Below are 14,526 nucleotides of genomic sequence, written 5' to 3'. Positions count from 1 at the left end.
AAGGAGAGACAATACAAATCCACAACAAAGCCACAACTAACCACTCTAACACACAACAAAGGCTTAATCTCCAACTCTACAACACTCCAAACTCTCCTCTCGCTTCCTCCTCCTCCGGCTCCACAACAATGAGCCCCGACTGGTGGTTGGAAGGGTCCTTAAGAACTCCAGTCCTGTGCGCTGATTGGCTGGCAGTTGACATGGGAATCGGTGGGCGGAACCATAATCCCGATCTCCGCCCAGCAGACAGCCTAAAAGGGAAACGCCCACAAACACAGAGCACCCCAAACCATTCTAAGGCCCAAAGGACGTAACATTTGGCCCCTGGTGATCCTGCGTTCTTGGCTCATGGTGATAGCGTATACGTCATGAACTTAACCACAGTGAAGCTTCCATTGGATTTGACTATCCACCTGCTACACACCAACACATGTTTCTTCTGTAGGATAAAGGCCTTGTGAGATTGACTGCAGGGGAATTGTTGAATTGTCTTCACCGGTTATGGAGTTTTGGGGACATTTTCCTTCTCTTGGGTTGTGGGACAGGATAGTTGAGCAAAACTGGATAAAGGTGTCCTCAGCTTTCCTCACCTTCAGCAGGATGTGTGAAGGATGTGCCCGTGAGGAACCGGTATTGGGTCTCTGGTTTCATCTGCTGGTGACCAACAACTGTGACGCCAGCGGGGCCACAGGGAAGAGAGCCAAAGTGGAAGCGTAATTCTGGCCAGAGCAGAGCAATCAGACTTTGGACTTTAAACATGACCAACCATTAACCGAAGTCATAAACCAATGAAGTCGTAAAGATTCCTCTGTTTACCTGAATGGAGAAGAGACTCATGATCACCCTCACACAGAAACTGTGAGCTCAGAGAGGTCTCAGTTCCTCCCTCAGCGGAGCTCACCTTCCTGTTAACACGTGCTGGTGGTTAATATTTGATGCGACAGAAGACACGTCTTCTGTACGATTGCTCAGACTGAGTAATCGTCTGTCCATCACGAATTTCTGTTATAATCCAATGAAAACTGCATGTGTCGTTTATGATGTTTGCGTTACTCATGTGAACTTTGACCTCTTCGTCAGGCGAGACTACGGGCGCCGTACATGCGGAGGAAAATCCCGCCCTTCCCCATCATCAGCGCTCTAATCGATGGTGGAGTCTCGGGTGTGGCTGTGGCGTTTATGGCCTTCAGTGGCTAAAGTCCGGCTCCGAGCGAAGGGGAAGCAGAGACGCGGACCCACAGCTTCTGCAGCGCTGCGTTACGTTCAAAATGTCCACGGCTCTGGAGACAGTCGGCTTCTTCTTGGGCGCGATCAGCTGGCTGATCACCGGTGCGGCGCTCGCCAACGACTACTGGAAAATATCCACCGTGTCTGGGAGCGTCATCATCTCCAACCGGCAGTATGAGAACCTGTGGCACTCGTGCGCCGAGGACAGCACTGGTGTGGCCAACTGCCGAGACTTCGAGTCCCTGCTGGCGCTGCCAGGTAACGATGACGAGGACGAGCTTTTTGGTTAAAGATGGTGCTTTTAACTTGTGGTGGACGGCATGGTCTCCTTCTCAGTGATTCTCTCGCCGCCAATTCCAGTAAAAATTGTGGTGACACAAGGTCAATGCTCTGGACCTGGGACCACACCCACTTCACTTCCTGTTAGCCTTTAAAGCTTTTAAGGTTGAGTCGGAGGTGTGGATGTAGGGTCAGGTTTAACATGGCTCCTTTTCATAGCCGTGCACGGACATTTCTGGCTCTATGCTGTATTCAGGGAATATGCAGTAAACTCTAGCTCTGTGTCCTGTTCAGGGTACATCCAGGCCTGTCGGGCGCTGATGATCGTCTCCCTGCTGCTGAGTGTGGTCTCCATCGTTGTGTCTCTGCTGGGTCTGAAGTGCATTAAGATTGGCAGCGCCGGAGATGAAACGAAGGCCAAGATGGCAGTTGGAGGGGGCGTGCTCTTCCTCCTGGCAGGTGATTGGCTGATTAACAGACCTGTTGTCCCTGTCTGTCTCTCTATGTGTCCACAACTGTAACTGGCTTTGTCCTTTAGGTCTCTGTGCCATAGTGACTGCATCATGGTACGCTGCCCGTGTGGTGAACGACTTTTACAACCCCTTGTACGGAATCACCAGGTGCATATAGTGCAATTACAGACACACACACCCTTGAATCCATGCAGTTCCTCTGTAATCTCTTGTGATGTCTATAACAGTGTGTGTGTGTGTGTGTGTGTGTGTCAGGTTTGAGCTGGGTGCTGGACTCTACATGTGTTGGGCTGGGGGCTGTCTGGCTCTCCTTGGAGGCGCCATGTTATGTTGCGCCTGCAAGAGAGCCTCATCTGGAGCCAAAGGGTAACTAGAACTAAACCTTGTTCCTCCAGTATAACTCACACAAATAATTTCTACTTATACTCCACTCATACTCTAACCAGTCCCTTCTAATAGGCTACTGTAGTTGTTACCTCTGCTCATGCTTTTGACCTTATTCAAATTGTGTCTCACCTGTGTAACATATGTTACGTCTTACCTGTGTAACGGATGTTAAATCTCGCCTGTGTAATGTTTGTTACGTCTCACCTGTGTAACGTCTGTTGCGTCTCACCTGTGTAACGTATGTTACGTCTCACCTGTGTAATGTCTGTTGTGTCTCACCTGTGTAACATATGTTACGTCTCACCCGTGTAATGGATGTTAAGTCTCACCTGTGTAATATCTGTTGTGTCTCACCTGTGTAATGTATGTTACGTCTCACCTGTGTAACGTCTGTTGTGTCTCACCTGTGTAACATATGTTAAATCTTGCCTGTGTAATGTTTGCTACGTCTCACCTGCGTAACGTCAGTTGTGTTTCACCTATGTAACATCTGTTGTGTCTCACCTGTGTAACGTATGTTAAGTCTCGCCTGTGTAATGTTTGTTGTGTCTCACCTGTGTAATGTCTGTTGCGTCTCACCTGTGTAACGTCTGTTGCGTCTCACCTGTGTAAAGTCTGTTACGTCTCACCTGTGTAACGTATGTTACGTCTCACCTGTGTAATGTCTGTTGTGTCTCACCCGTGTAACGGATGTTAACTCTCGCCTGTGAATGTTTGTTGTGTCTCACCCGTGTAACGGATGTTACGTCTCACCTGTATGTTGGGGCAGTGGTTGCCTAGCGGTTAAGGAAATGGCCCCGTAATCAGAAGGTTGCCGGTTCAAATCCCGATCTGTCAAGGTGCCACTGAGGTGCCACTGAGCAAAGCACCGTCCCCACACACTGCTCCCCGGGCGCCTGTCATGGTGCCCACTGCTCACTCAGGGTGATGGGTTAAATGCAGAGGACAAATTTCACTGTGTGCACCGTATGCTGTGCTGCTGTGTATCACATGTGACAATCACTTCACTTTACTTTGATCTTGTTTTTCTGTGTCAGCAGTTACCCCAGTAAGGGGAACAAAATCTACAAATCGGCTCCCATCTCGGATTCTGGGACGGCGAAAGTGTTCGTCTGAAGGCGCTGCACCGCTGGAGCTGCTCTACTCACTTCCTCTGCTGTTGTTACTTCTGTTTAAAGCCGACGTTTTACTACGTTACACTCCTGGCTTCTGTCTGTAGGAGAACACTGTAACCAAGCTGGATTTTTATTTTTGCTAACAATTGTAATGAAATGAAAGAATAAAGATTTTCTTGACGGACTTTGTTGTGGCCTCTAAGTGACCATGATGTTCAGGGGGTGTACAGGCTGCCACAGGCCACACGTGTGTGCAGAAACGTGATGGAGTAGTATGAATGGATGCATATGCTTAATCCTCACTTAGATAATGCTTAATATGTCCCTGATGCATCCCATAATCCCCCAGTGCTGTCAGAATCCCTACATCACACGGTGCTGACAGTAGGAGGGCAGGATTACAATGGACTCTAGGTCACCTGCAACATCCGTCTGACTGTCTGTAGGTCTGTGTGTCGATCTGTCTGTCTTTCTGCCATAAAGTCATGTAGGCTCAACCTCACATTGTACGCTGCATTCTTATTGGCTGCCTGGATGAAGGTTTCGCTTTGACGGCGTGGATGATCTGGACGTTCAGTGCGAGCTGGAGGGCCATGTGACTCTCGTCTGACAGCTAATGTCAGAACTGTAATCCTCCCCGGTGCTGACCAAGGGGAACGACCCAATCGGCTCAACCGCCAGTGCTGCCACAGGGGAGAGACCAGTGAGGAAGGGAGTGTGTGTGTGTGTGTGTGTGTGTGTGTGACCGTGATGTTAAGAGATGACCAGATTAAACAGACGACACGTCTGAGTACAAATAGCTCCTCGGTCCTCAGTGACGCTCCACACCGTCTCACAGGTCAGTCGTGGTCAGACACAAATACTGTGTGGTCACAGTATTTTTGTACCGTGTGGTCAGTAGTGGTCAGTAGGTGTGAGCCGTGTGTCAGTAATGGTCAGTAGGGGTTCTGTGGTTCATAGTGAGTAATGTGTTTACTAGTAGTCATTAGTATGGTCAGTAGTGGTGAGTGAGTAGTGGCCAGTAGTGATGAGTTATGAAGACTTACTCGTCACAACAGTTATGGCTGATCACCCCCTGAACATCATGGTGTGTGTGTGTGTGTGTGCTTGAAGAAGGCTGAAGAATCTTCACTCCATCTCTCAGACAAGATGAGCCCAAAGAATGTCGTCTTCAAGAAGATTTCCAAAGACAAGTCGGTGAGTTAGTTTGTTCTGCTGCTTTGCTCTGTACAGCATAGAGTAGAAACGGTAACGTGTGTGTGTGTGTTTACTGCATTGAAGGTTGGAGTGTACATGGGCAGGAGGGACTTTGTCGATCACGTTGACCATGTGGACCCAGTAGGTGAGCTGGAGAAACATTTATCGTCTGAAGTAGATCCACGAGTGATGGTTGGTTGTGATGTCTGTTGCTTCACTAAGAGCTCTTCACGTTTGTGGTAGTAACATATGGAAACTGTGCTTCTTCTGTCAGATGGAGTGGTCTTGGTGGACCCTGAGGTGCTGAAGGGGAAGAAAGGTTTGTGGTTTTTATCTGTATCCTGACTGCCTCCTGCTTTGCTCATGTTCTGCCAGGGCTATAAGATACTTGGTGAAGGGGTCAGATTCACAGTTTTTATAACCAGAGAGAAACAGGAAGTGACTGCTTGCTAGTTATCTGTATGTTGGAGAGGATTCAGTTTCCTCATGAAGAACTGTGTTGATGCACAGTTGTGTAGCACCATCCCCAACATGAAAACCTCAGCTGCCGCGTGATGAGATAGAACTCTGAGGTGAGGAGGTGCAGTGGTGCTTGATGAAATGAAAGGTTTACAGACTGCCGACTGAACGCAACCCTCGATGTCAACCTCAGCGTACGTGACCCTGTCCTGCACCTTTCGCTACGGTCGGGATGACATGGATGTGCTGGGAATCGCCTTCCGAAGGGACATCTACGTGTCCACCCGGCAGGTGTACCCACCCCTGCAGGACCGCGACAAAGGCATCCACACCAAGGTTCAAGAGAAGCTGCTGCATAAACTGGGGCCCAACGCATACCCCTTCTTCTTCGAGGTGGGTCCACCTTCACCCGTCTCACCCGTCCAAAAAGCAGACAAGCGTCAAGCAATGGTCCACAGTGTGGACCAAGGTTATTATAGTTAACGAAAACGAAGGAAAAAACTAAAACTAGAATTGAAAAAGCATTTTCGTTAACTGAAATAAAAATAACAGCGAGACTTAAAAAAAAACGAAAACTAACTGAAACTGTAAACTGTGTGTATACAAAACGAACTTAAACGAACTAATATTATAGCAAAAATGTCCTTCGTTTTTCGTCTTTGTAATAAGCCTTTTGGGTTGAATTTAAAATCTATTTACTTCACGTTGCCAGTTTTAAGCCAGGTGTTTGACCAGTGTGGCAACACGTGGTCTGTGACGTCACGTGTCCATAGTCTGTCCGTGACGCCGCCGGCTAGCGTGAAGAAAGCGGCAGAGTCCTATTCGGGGGGATTTCTTTGATTGTGACAGTGTCAAAAATAAAAGTAAGTGCCTTGTTGTAGAAGCAGGTGATACAATATGTGGAATATTTCTCAAGGGGAAAAACCCCACGAATCTGAAAGTCCATTTGAAAAGCTGACACAAAAAGGCGAACCAAGAGTACCTGGACAAGCCAACCTCTCGCCCGCCCTCCGCCGAAAAAGAAGCCATAGCCAGGCCAGGTAAACTAAAACTAACACTGGAACTCATGAAAACTAAACTAAAACTAAGCAATTTCAAAATATCAAAACTAATAAAAACTAGTAAATCTGCCTCTGCCTTTGAAAACAAAAAATCAAAACGAAATAAAAACTAAAACTAATGAAAAATCCCAAACTATTATAACTGTGGTGTGGACGAGGCTCCTTTTTAACCGGAGTTTTTACACGTTGTGTCGTGTTTCAGTTTCCCGACAACCTGCCATGCTCCGTGGGCCTGCAACCGGCTCCCAATGATGTCGGCAAGGTAGGAAAGCCACCGTTCAAACAGCCACGATTTACATATGCACCCCCATCTCTTCCATTTCTCTTCTGCTCCATTCCAGTACTGCGCTGTGGATTTTGAGGTGAAGACGTTCAGTGCTGAGAATCAGGACGCCAAAGTGCGCAAGCGGTCAGTCCCTTTTGTTGCTGTTGACGCCGCTGCTTTTTTATGGGGCGTCGAGTGCCAAGTGTTTCTTTCTGTGAGTAAAATGCATGCTGTGCCACAATTTCAATTATGTAACGACAGAATCGACTTGCACGTTGCTGCATTTTGTCCACCAAAAAAACCATTCATTTTCTGCATTAAACGGAGATCAGCACCACGACAACAGCCGTGAACAGAACAACATGATGGGTGTAGATGTCATTTTGGGGATGAAATGCATTTTGTTGTTTTGCTGCTCAAAATCAATCGTCGCTTTTCATTTCTGTGAAGGAAATAACGCGCTGACAAAACGCAACAAAGCACAAGTTTGTTCCATCATTACATGATTCATTTCGTGTCACAGGATGCGTTTTGTGCACAGAAAGAAGCGCTTGGCACCCATGCATTTTAACCTCTGTTGCGGTACGCTCTGCCCGGGCAGGAGCATGGTGGGCCTGAAGATCCGAAAGGTTCAGTACGCCCCCGAGAACCCTGGACCCGCCCCTTCCGTGGAGACAACCCGCGACTTCATGATGTCGGACAAACCGCTGCACCTGGAGGCCAGTCTGGATAAAGAGGTTGGTCCGTCCGTCCGGCCGCACACATCCTCTGTCAGCGGGGGTGGAATTTAGCCACTAAGGTCACCGTCATTGCCCTGAAACAGACGTACTACCACGGAGAGCCAATCAAAGTCCACGTCAACATCAACAACAGCTCGAATAAAACTGTGAAGAACATCATTCTGTCCGGTAAGAGACTCGTGGGCAAACATACGTCCTCCCCTCGGCCGTGAAGTGACCTGGCTTCTCTCGGCAGTGGAGCAGGTGGCATCCGTGGTGCTTTACTCCAATGACAGCTACGTGAAGCCAGTGACCCTGGAGGACAGCGGGTAAGATGAGAACATTTACTCGCAGAAACCCACCGGTTCCTCTGAATATGAGGTGAGGTGAGCTGAAGCACCGATGACGACAAGCCGCGTCTTCTCCAGGGATTCGGTGGGAGCCGGTGAGAAGCTGCAGAAGGTTTACACTCTGCTGCCCCTGCTGGCCAACAACCGCGATAGGCTCGGCATTGCCCTCGATGGCAAGCTGAAGCACGAGGACACAAATCTGGCCTCCAGCAGTGTGTGAGTGAGAGAGACGTGTGTGTGTGTGTGTGTGTGTGTGTGTGTGTGTGTGTGCAGGTTAATATTTTACTTGTGTGTGTCTTGCAGTGTTAGAGACGGTGTTCTGAAAGAGGTCCTGGGCATCATGGTGAGCTACAGAGTAATGGTGAAGCTTGTCGTGGGCGGGTGAGTGGGTGTGGCCTGTACGCCTTATCCCTCAACATCATTCATCCATGTTTAATTCATGTTCTCTTGCTGGTTTGTAGGATTATGGGTACCAGGTGAGTCGGACTTCCTGTGGCCTAGACTTTAAAATAGCACGAAAGCTGCCCCAGTGATTGGCCGTTGTCCTCTGTTGTCAGTGAGGTGGGCGTGGAGATCCCGTTCCGGCTGATGCACCCAAAACCTGAAGCAGGTGATCAGTGTGGATGAGTGTGCAGTCATCGCCCACTCTGTGTGTGTTTGGGCCACAGTCTCACTCTGTTTTTTTGTTTTTTTTTGCTTTCTGAAGTGAAGGAAAGGTGAGCGTGCGTTTGATCTGCTTGATCTGAACATTTATCGGTGTATGTGTCTGATCCTCGGTGAAACTGCCATGTGTTTGTGTGTAGTGAAGCAGAGGATGAGATGGTGTTCGAGGAGTTTAAACGCTCCTACATGAAGGGTATGGCTGAGGATGAGGAGGAGGGAAATGCTTCGGCAGGGGAGGCGTGATGAAGACTCACAGCTGGTGCAGCGTCGGGGAGCTGTGGGGGTTTAGGGTAGGTGTAGTTCAGGTGGTGTAGGAGACGTCTCTGTACACTTTGGTAATTGCAACCATTTACAGACAGTAATGTCAATTGTGTCTCTCGGTGTCTCTGTCTGTCCCTAATGTCTGCTGTACCCTTCATGTAACAAAATGAAAACCAATAAAATTAACTTGGAAAAGGTGACTGTGGGAATGTTCCTGACTGTCCCAAATGAAGGAATGAATCCCCAGAAAGTGGCCAAAGGGCCAGTTTAGAGCAACACTTTATTAAAGAATACAATTACATAGCGAAAAGGGGACCTGTATACCGGATCAGAACATGGGACTCCGCTCTTCAATTCACAAATCTTCCGATTCCAGCAGCGTCACTACAAGACTCCAACTGCACTAAAGTCAGAAGTACATCTAACCTCTGGGGTTAACAGATCTGCAGTGCTGATTTCTGGTCAGAAAGCATGCTACCTGTAGCTACCTGACATTATGGTACAGTCATTTCAACCACATCTGTGGGATCCTCCTCCGGACCCCATGAGAAGATCCCTGACCCGGGTTCAGGAAACTCTCTGGACATTATCATGTTGCAGGAATCAGGGTAGAGCAGAAGCCCAGAGAAGATGCTGTTGCACTCTGAACTGGTGTAAATACCATTGTACTGGTTGTCCTTCACTTGAATCCATACCATGTCGCCCATTTTCAGGTGTAGCACCACCTGCTGGTTTGTGGTGCTACCAAGGGTCATCGCAGTAGATCTCACTATGGGCAGGAAGTTTTGGAAGAGCCCCACTTTGAGAGGTTTGCTGTTGATTGCCAGGTTGTAGCTGAAGATATAGGTGCCATTGATGGGGGCTGTATAGATGCCATTGGGGTTGTAGTTCTGTTGAATATTGTAGACGATTCGGTTGAAAGGTACCGGCATGTCAGAAGAAGGGTTGGATGAACCAAGGGTAGCGGAGAATGCTGACTGGATGGCTGGGGAGCAAGGGCCTGGCTCTCCCATCGTACCCCCCTCCCCCTTTTCTCCTTTGCGCCCCATGGTCCCTGTGGTTCCTTGGGGTCCCGTCTGGCCCAAGTCTCCTTTGAGACCTGGGTTTCCTACTTGCCCATCTGACCCTTTTGCCCCATCCTGACAGTGGCACTCACCCTGCGCCCCTCTATCTCCTTTTGGCCCGTCTGCTCCTCGACCTCCTGGTAAGCCTATATGGCCCAAGTCTCCTTTCTCTCCCTTTGGCCCTGGTTCCCCCTGCGTGCCTGGAAGACCCCTCAGCCCTGAGGGACCTGGCATGCCTGAGTGCCCTGGCAAGCCACGGAAAAAGTCACACCGTTCGGGACAAACTCCTGGTTCGCCTTGGGGACCCAGCTCACCTTGGGGCCCATCAGACCCTTGGTGCCCCTTATCACCTGGAAAACACGTAATCTACAGTGAACAATGGTCGCAGGGAGTTTGCCTACATTGTTTCAGCTACATTGACCCCTTCTTTTCAACTCACCCTTCATGCCGTGATCTCCTTTCATTCCTAGGGGACCAGGGTCACCTTGGTCTCCTTTCATCCCATCATCTCCTTTCTGACCTTCAGTAACGACAAAGAAGAGACAATTACTACCAGAAGGATGACTTGTGGCAGTGGTGGCCTAGCGGGAAGGGAAGAGGACTTGTAACCGTATGGTTGTGGGTTCAAATCCCAAACTGCGAAGGTGCCACTGAGGTCCCCACAGTTATGAGTTAAATGCAGAAGACACATTTTGTTGTGTCACAATGACAAAACAATGATAAAAACAATCACTTTGGCTTATGAGCAGAGGTAGGATCAGTATTCTGATCTGTGTTCACCTTTCAAGCCCTGATATCCCATGAACCCTGGTTGACCTCTGAACCCTGGAGCTCCCCGTCTCCCTGGACTGCCGGGGAATCCTGAAAAGACAGAGACAGCACAGAAGAGGTGAGACCTGCAGTTAGTGTGCACCTGGATCGGGTTTTGATGGTAAACTGGCATGTGGCCTGTGTACCTGTCAGTCCCCTGTCCCCTGTGGCTCCTTTAGGGCCCAGCACGCCTCCTTTACACTGTGAGCAGACACAGAACCAGGGCACCTGACTGGCAGGTGGGGGGACCGGTAACTCCAGCAGCATGTCACAGTAGGCCATCTCAGGGCCGGGAAGTGACACCACTGAGAAGTTTCCTGCGCGGCTCGCATTGAGCATAGAGAGATCGGGATCCATGGGATAGTAGTCAGGTGGCAGCAGCTGGTCACCGGACTTGGCTATGGGCACAGGCAATCCATCAGGCATGACAGGAAAGCCGTCAGTCGGCACCGGATTTGGGCTGGCCATTGGTGGGATGGGCCGCTCTGGGGATCCCATAGGAGGTGGCGATGAATCCGGTACTCTGGGGCTCATGGCCCTAGAGGGATGGAGCCACAGCAGGGTCAGGTACAGCAGTCCATACAATGACCTCATCATCTGCATAAAAAGAGTTTATGTACAACTTAGCAAGTATATGTATATATTTTCCTCGCCAAATCTTCCAAAATGTGATTGTCACTGAACAGGCAAAACATATTTTACATAAATCCACGTTAGTCACAGACTCCCTCAACTATTCTCAACAACTATTCTGCATCATCATTATGAAACACCTAAACTTAGAAAACAGAAGAATTATCAGTCATATCGTCATTCCTGCTGTATGCAGATAAAGATGACACTTGATGCTGGCATGGCAGCCAAAAATCAACGTGCGCTTGATGTTACCTGCTTCAGGTTCCGCTCCAAACCTCAGATCTGGCAGCTCACTATTTCAACACAAATCCCTCTTCAAAGTACAAATGGAGTCGATTTGCAGCAGATCCAGAGGTGAGAAGCTACTTGCCTGTCTGAAGAGTTGGTTGCTTTCGTCAACAGGAGCGGAGAGTCTGCAGCAGAGTCTCTGTGCAGCCCGGAGCCATTGTCTGGATGTCAAATGAACCTGGGAGGTAAAACACTAATCAATTTATAAGTTGTTCCTGCAACCTGACTAAAGCCCCCCTGGGCCCAGATACAAAGCAGCCAACGTGGATGTAATTTCTCATTGTCTGTCCTACAGAGTAACTAGGGCTTCTACCTGTAAGATGAGCTGGTTATCACTGAGAATCGGCTAAATAATCATCCCAAAAAAAAGAAAAAGCCCCATCCTCCCAGTTTGTGGCCCGGCGTTTGGATTTCAGGGACGAGGCTGATGGATAGATTAGGATTCTACGCTGAAATATGATCTTCCGCTCATCTTCGTCTCTGTGTGAGACAAAGTGTGACCTGGGGACACCGGAACTGGGGCCCAGCTGACAATTCATGGATTAAAGCGTAGTTCCCAGTCTCCCAGTCTCCTTCCCAAATTTAGTCCAATCAAGAAGCCCTGGATCCTTACCAAAAACTCGACCAAGTTTTCAGACGCTGCTGGATCTGCCGTGGAACCCAACCCTGACCCAGTGAGGAGTGCTTTACATGAATCAAAGAGCAGAAAGGAAACCAGAGAGCAAAAACGAGGCTCCAGTAGGACAGGATGATAGTCCCTGAATGGATTCATGTCCCCATTTCCACAGCTACAGACACAAGCGTGTCCCCGGGTGGCGCGTCTCAGCCTCGCTTTGTTCTCCCCACCTGCTGGGGATTGGATTTGAGCTGCATGCCCCGCATTCCACCATCACCAGGTCCACATGCGTCCTGAGATCATATTATTCACAATACAACGCGTCTCCAACAGAGTGTCCGCCATGCACTGTACTCTGCTTCAAAGGTGTGTTCAAATATTAAACAGGGTTCATAAAAACATTACTAAAAATAAATAAAAATAGTGAAAAGAGCGGGAAAATAAGGAACCTTCCATTTTGACACCTGGCCTGAGGTTCCACCATGTGGCGTGACTGCAGTACTTCACAGTAAAGACTGCATAGGTGGAGTGTTACCTGACTTGGTGGAGTAAGGCAGGCCACAGTGACGTCAGACTGGGAAGGTGGGCGGGGCTGAGGTGGGAGGGATTTGGTCACAGTGGCCTTTATTTATCAAACATGCATAAGGCAGAAAAATGGGTGTGTGATCATTTCTACGCCCATTCAGATCTATGTCAGAACATAAATGACATCAGGTGATGTTTGTTCTGGGTTATATATGATTAATGAGCTTTCTGAGGGGCAGTGGTGGCCTAACTAAGCAAAGTACACTGCTCCCCGGGCGCCTGTCATGGTGCCCACTGCTCACCTAGGGTGATGGTTAAATACAGAGGACACGTTTCACTGTGTGCACCGTGTGCTATACTGCAGTGTATCACTTCAATGTGACAATCACTTCACTTTTTATTGACTTGGCGAATTGTGAGATTATAGGTTGCATTTTGTGTTATTACAGATTATGTAATAAGTCTATGACTATGACATGATTCTTTTCATCCAGGATCAATTAATTGATGTAACATTGTAGGGGAAACTATGAAAGTGATCATATTCAGCCATGGCAGATCCGGCGCTGTCTGAGAGAGCCCAGAAAAGTGTGTGACGTGATTGTGGCCTGTGTGGTTCTGCACAATATAGCGCTGGACAACTAGATTCAACTTTTTAGTGCAACAAAGTAAAACTTTGGATTACTAGGATTTCAGTTCACACACATCCCACACATATTGCTCTCCACCGGAAGAAATCAACATCTTTATTCCTTATTTCAGTTCAGAAGTAATTCTATAAAATGGCTTCTCTTCCTCGGTTGTAAAGGGGTTGAGTTCCACTTTTGAGAACATGAATCACACGAGAAATCTGTACACCCAAATCTACGCCTGTGTTGATAAACCAGACCCAGTGGGTCAAGCCACCAGTTCTGGACTGAAAGGAACTGTTCTAGATGAGGACGGGATTTCTGAGGTTCTTCTCCATTCCATTCATACCCTGTGTTCCTCACCAACTGCTCAATCTGGGCTCCTCAGCATGTCCAGAGATGGGAGCTGCTGTGGTGGCTTGTGTTGTTATCGTCAACGGAAAATTTTGACGAAATATCTTCATCAACAAACCTTTACGGCTTGACAAATATGAAACTGAGCGTGCTGATTTTGTGACTATCACAAAATATTTCAGGTTTGGCCCTAACAAAGATTTTAGGTGGCACCCCCTTGCATCCAGGGGCATGGGGTGGGGCAGAACTATGGAATGGCAAAGCTGCCACAAACAAAAATGTGACTAAATGTGTTTTGCAAAATAAAAACTATAATAAAATATCTCTTGTAAAATATTTTCATAGACGAAAATGAGACGAGGTGTTATTTCCGTCTTCTGTGTCTGGAATGGATGTAGAGTATTGAGTCTATAAAAGAAAGTGAAGTGATTGTCATTGTGATACACAGCAGCACAGCACATGGTGCACACAGTGATATGTGTCCTCTGCATTTAACCCTTCAACCCTTGGTGAGCAGTGGGCACCATGACAGGCGCCCAGGGAGCAGTGTGTGGGGATGGTGCTTTGCTCAGTGGCACCTCAGGGGGACCATGGCAGATCGGGATTCGAACTGGAAACCTATATAATATAACAATAATATAATAATCTGAATTAATTGTGAAACGTGGTGCTTGTACTATATTGACTGGGTTAAATAGAATTGCATTACTAAAAAAAGAGACCAAAATACAATTTAAATAAATTTAAACTAAAATGTCAGTTTTCAGTTTCCATTGACTAAAACTAAACTAAAATATTCATGGATAATTCTGACTAAAATAAGACTAAAATGCTAAAATAAGACATTTAATCGACTAAAACTTGACTAGAGTAAAATAAGTGTGAACGTGACTAAGAATAATAAAGACTAAAATAACAGCTGGACGCAAAGACTCGACTAAAATTAAGACAGGATGCCAAAACCAACTAAGGTGGTGGCACTTACCATCATAAGTGGAAGTAGTGGGACAATAACCAATGTAATAAAAACAGAATATATTGTGGTGAAAATTTCCATATGGCGGTAGGAAGCGTGGTGACATGTGGAAAAAAAACGTATCGTATTGCGTGTCGCGTTCTGCGGAATTGATGAGAGTGGAGAATTGTTT

The 14,526-nt window shown here is 47.7% G+C and overlaps 3 protein-coding genes across 6 annotated transcripts; 2 read left to right on the top strand and 1 right to left on the bottom strand.

Annotated features, from left to right (window-relative positions):
• The first annotated feature begins 1,268 nt into the window (after positions 1 to 1,268).
• On the top strand, positions 1,269 to 3,543 carry LOC114788987 (claudin-15-like). The gene is made up of 5 exons (XM_028978003.1): positions 1,269 to 1,485; positions 1,801 to 1,965; positions 2,045 to 2,126; positions 2,235 to 2,345; positions 3,404 to 3,543. Exons 1-5 carry the CDS (start codon positions 1,269 to 1,271, stop codon positions 3,480 to 3,482), a joined length of 654 nt encoding a protein of 217 aa, XP_028833836.1. The 3' UTR covers positions 3,483 to 3,543.
• Positions 3,544 to 4,179: 636 nt separating this feature from the next.
• Positions 4,180 to 8,656, top strand: saga (S-antigen; retina and pineal gland (arrestin) a). 4 transcript variants are annotated; one of them, XM_028976242.1, is made up of 16 exons: positions 4,180 to 4,319; positions 4,595 to 4,678; positions 4,763 to 4,823; positions 4,953 to 4,997; positions 5,331 to 5,530; positions 6,401 to 6,460; positions 6,540 to 6,607; positions 7,065 to 7,200; positions 7,287 to 7,371; positions 7,439 to 7,511; positions 7,611 to 7,748; positions 7,836 to 7,913; positions 7,994 to 8,008; positions 8,090 to 8,142; positions 8,239 to 8,248; positions 8,336 to 8,656. In XM_028976242.1, exons 2-16 carry the CDS (start codon positions 4,631 to 4,633, stop codon positions 8,436 to 8,438), a joined length of 1,173 nt encoding a protein of 390 aa, XP_028832075.1. In that variant the 5' UTR covers positions 4,180 to 4,319; positions 4,595 to 4,630; the 3' UTR covers positions 8,439 to 8,656. The 4 variants fall into 4 exon arrangements, with proteins under 4 accessions (XP_028832075.1, XP_028832074.1, XP_028832077.1 ...); XM_028976241.1 differs by having other exon boundaries at positions 4,315 to 4,415; XM_028976243.1 differs by lacking the exon at positions 4,180 to 4,319 and adding an exon at positions 4,420 to 4,440.
• Positions 8,657 to 8,704: 48 nt separating this feature from the next.
• LOC114787619 (otolin-1-A-like) lies at positions 8,705 to 11,421 on the bottom strand. The gene is made up of 5 exons (XM_028975337.1): positions 11,337 to 11,421; positions 10,477 to 10,927; positions 10,301 to 10,381; positions 9,960 to 10,040; positions 8,705 to 9,870 (listed from the first exon to the last, which is right to left on the bottom strand). The coding sequence occupies exons 2-5, from the start codon at positions 10,925 to 10,927 to the stop codon at positions 8,951 to 8,953; spliced, it is 1,533 nt and encodes a 510-aa protein (XP_028831170.1). The 5' UTR covers positions 11,337 to 11,421; the 3' UTR covers positions 8,705 to 8,950.
• Positions 11,422 to 14,526: the final 3,105 nt, after the last annotated feature.

This window comes from Denticeps clupeoides, chromosome 4, assembly GCF_900700375.1.
Source record: "Denticeps clupeoides chromosome 4, fDenClu1.1, whole genome shotgun sequence".
NCBI classification, from domain to species: Eukaryota; Metazoa; Chordata; class Actinopteri; order Clupeiformes; family Denticipitidae; genus Denticeps; species Denticeps clupeoides.
This window is presented reverse-complemented; position numbering and strand designations above follow the sequence as displayed.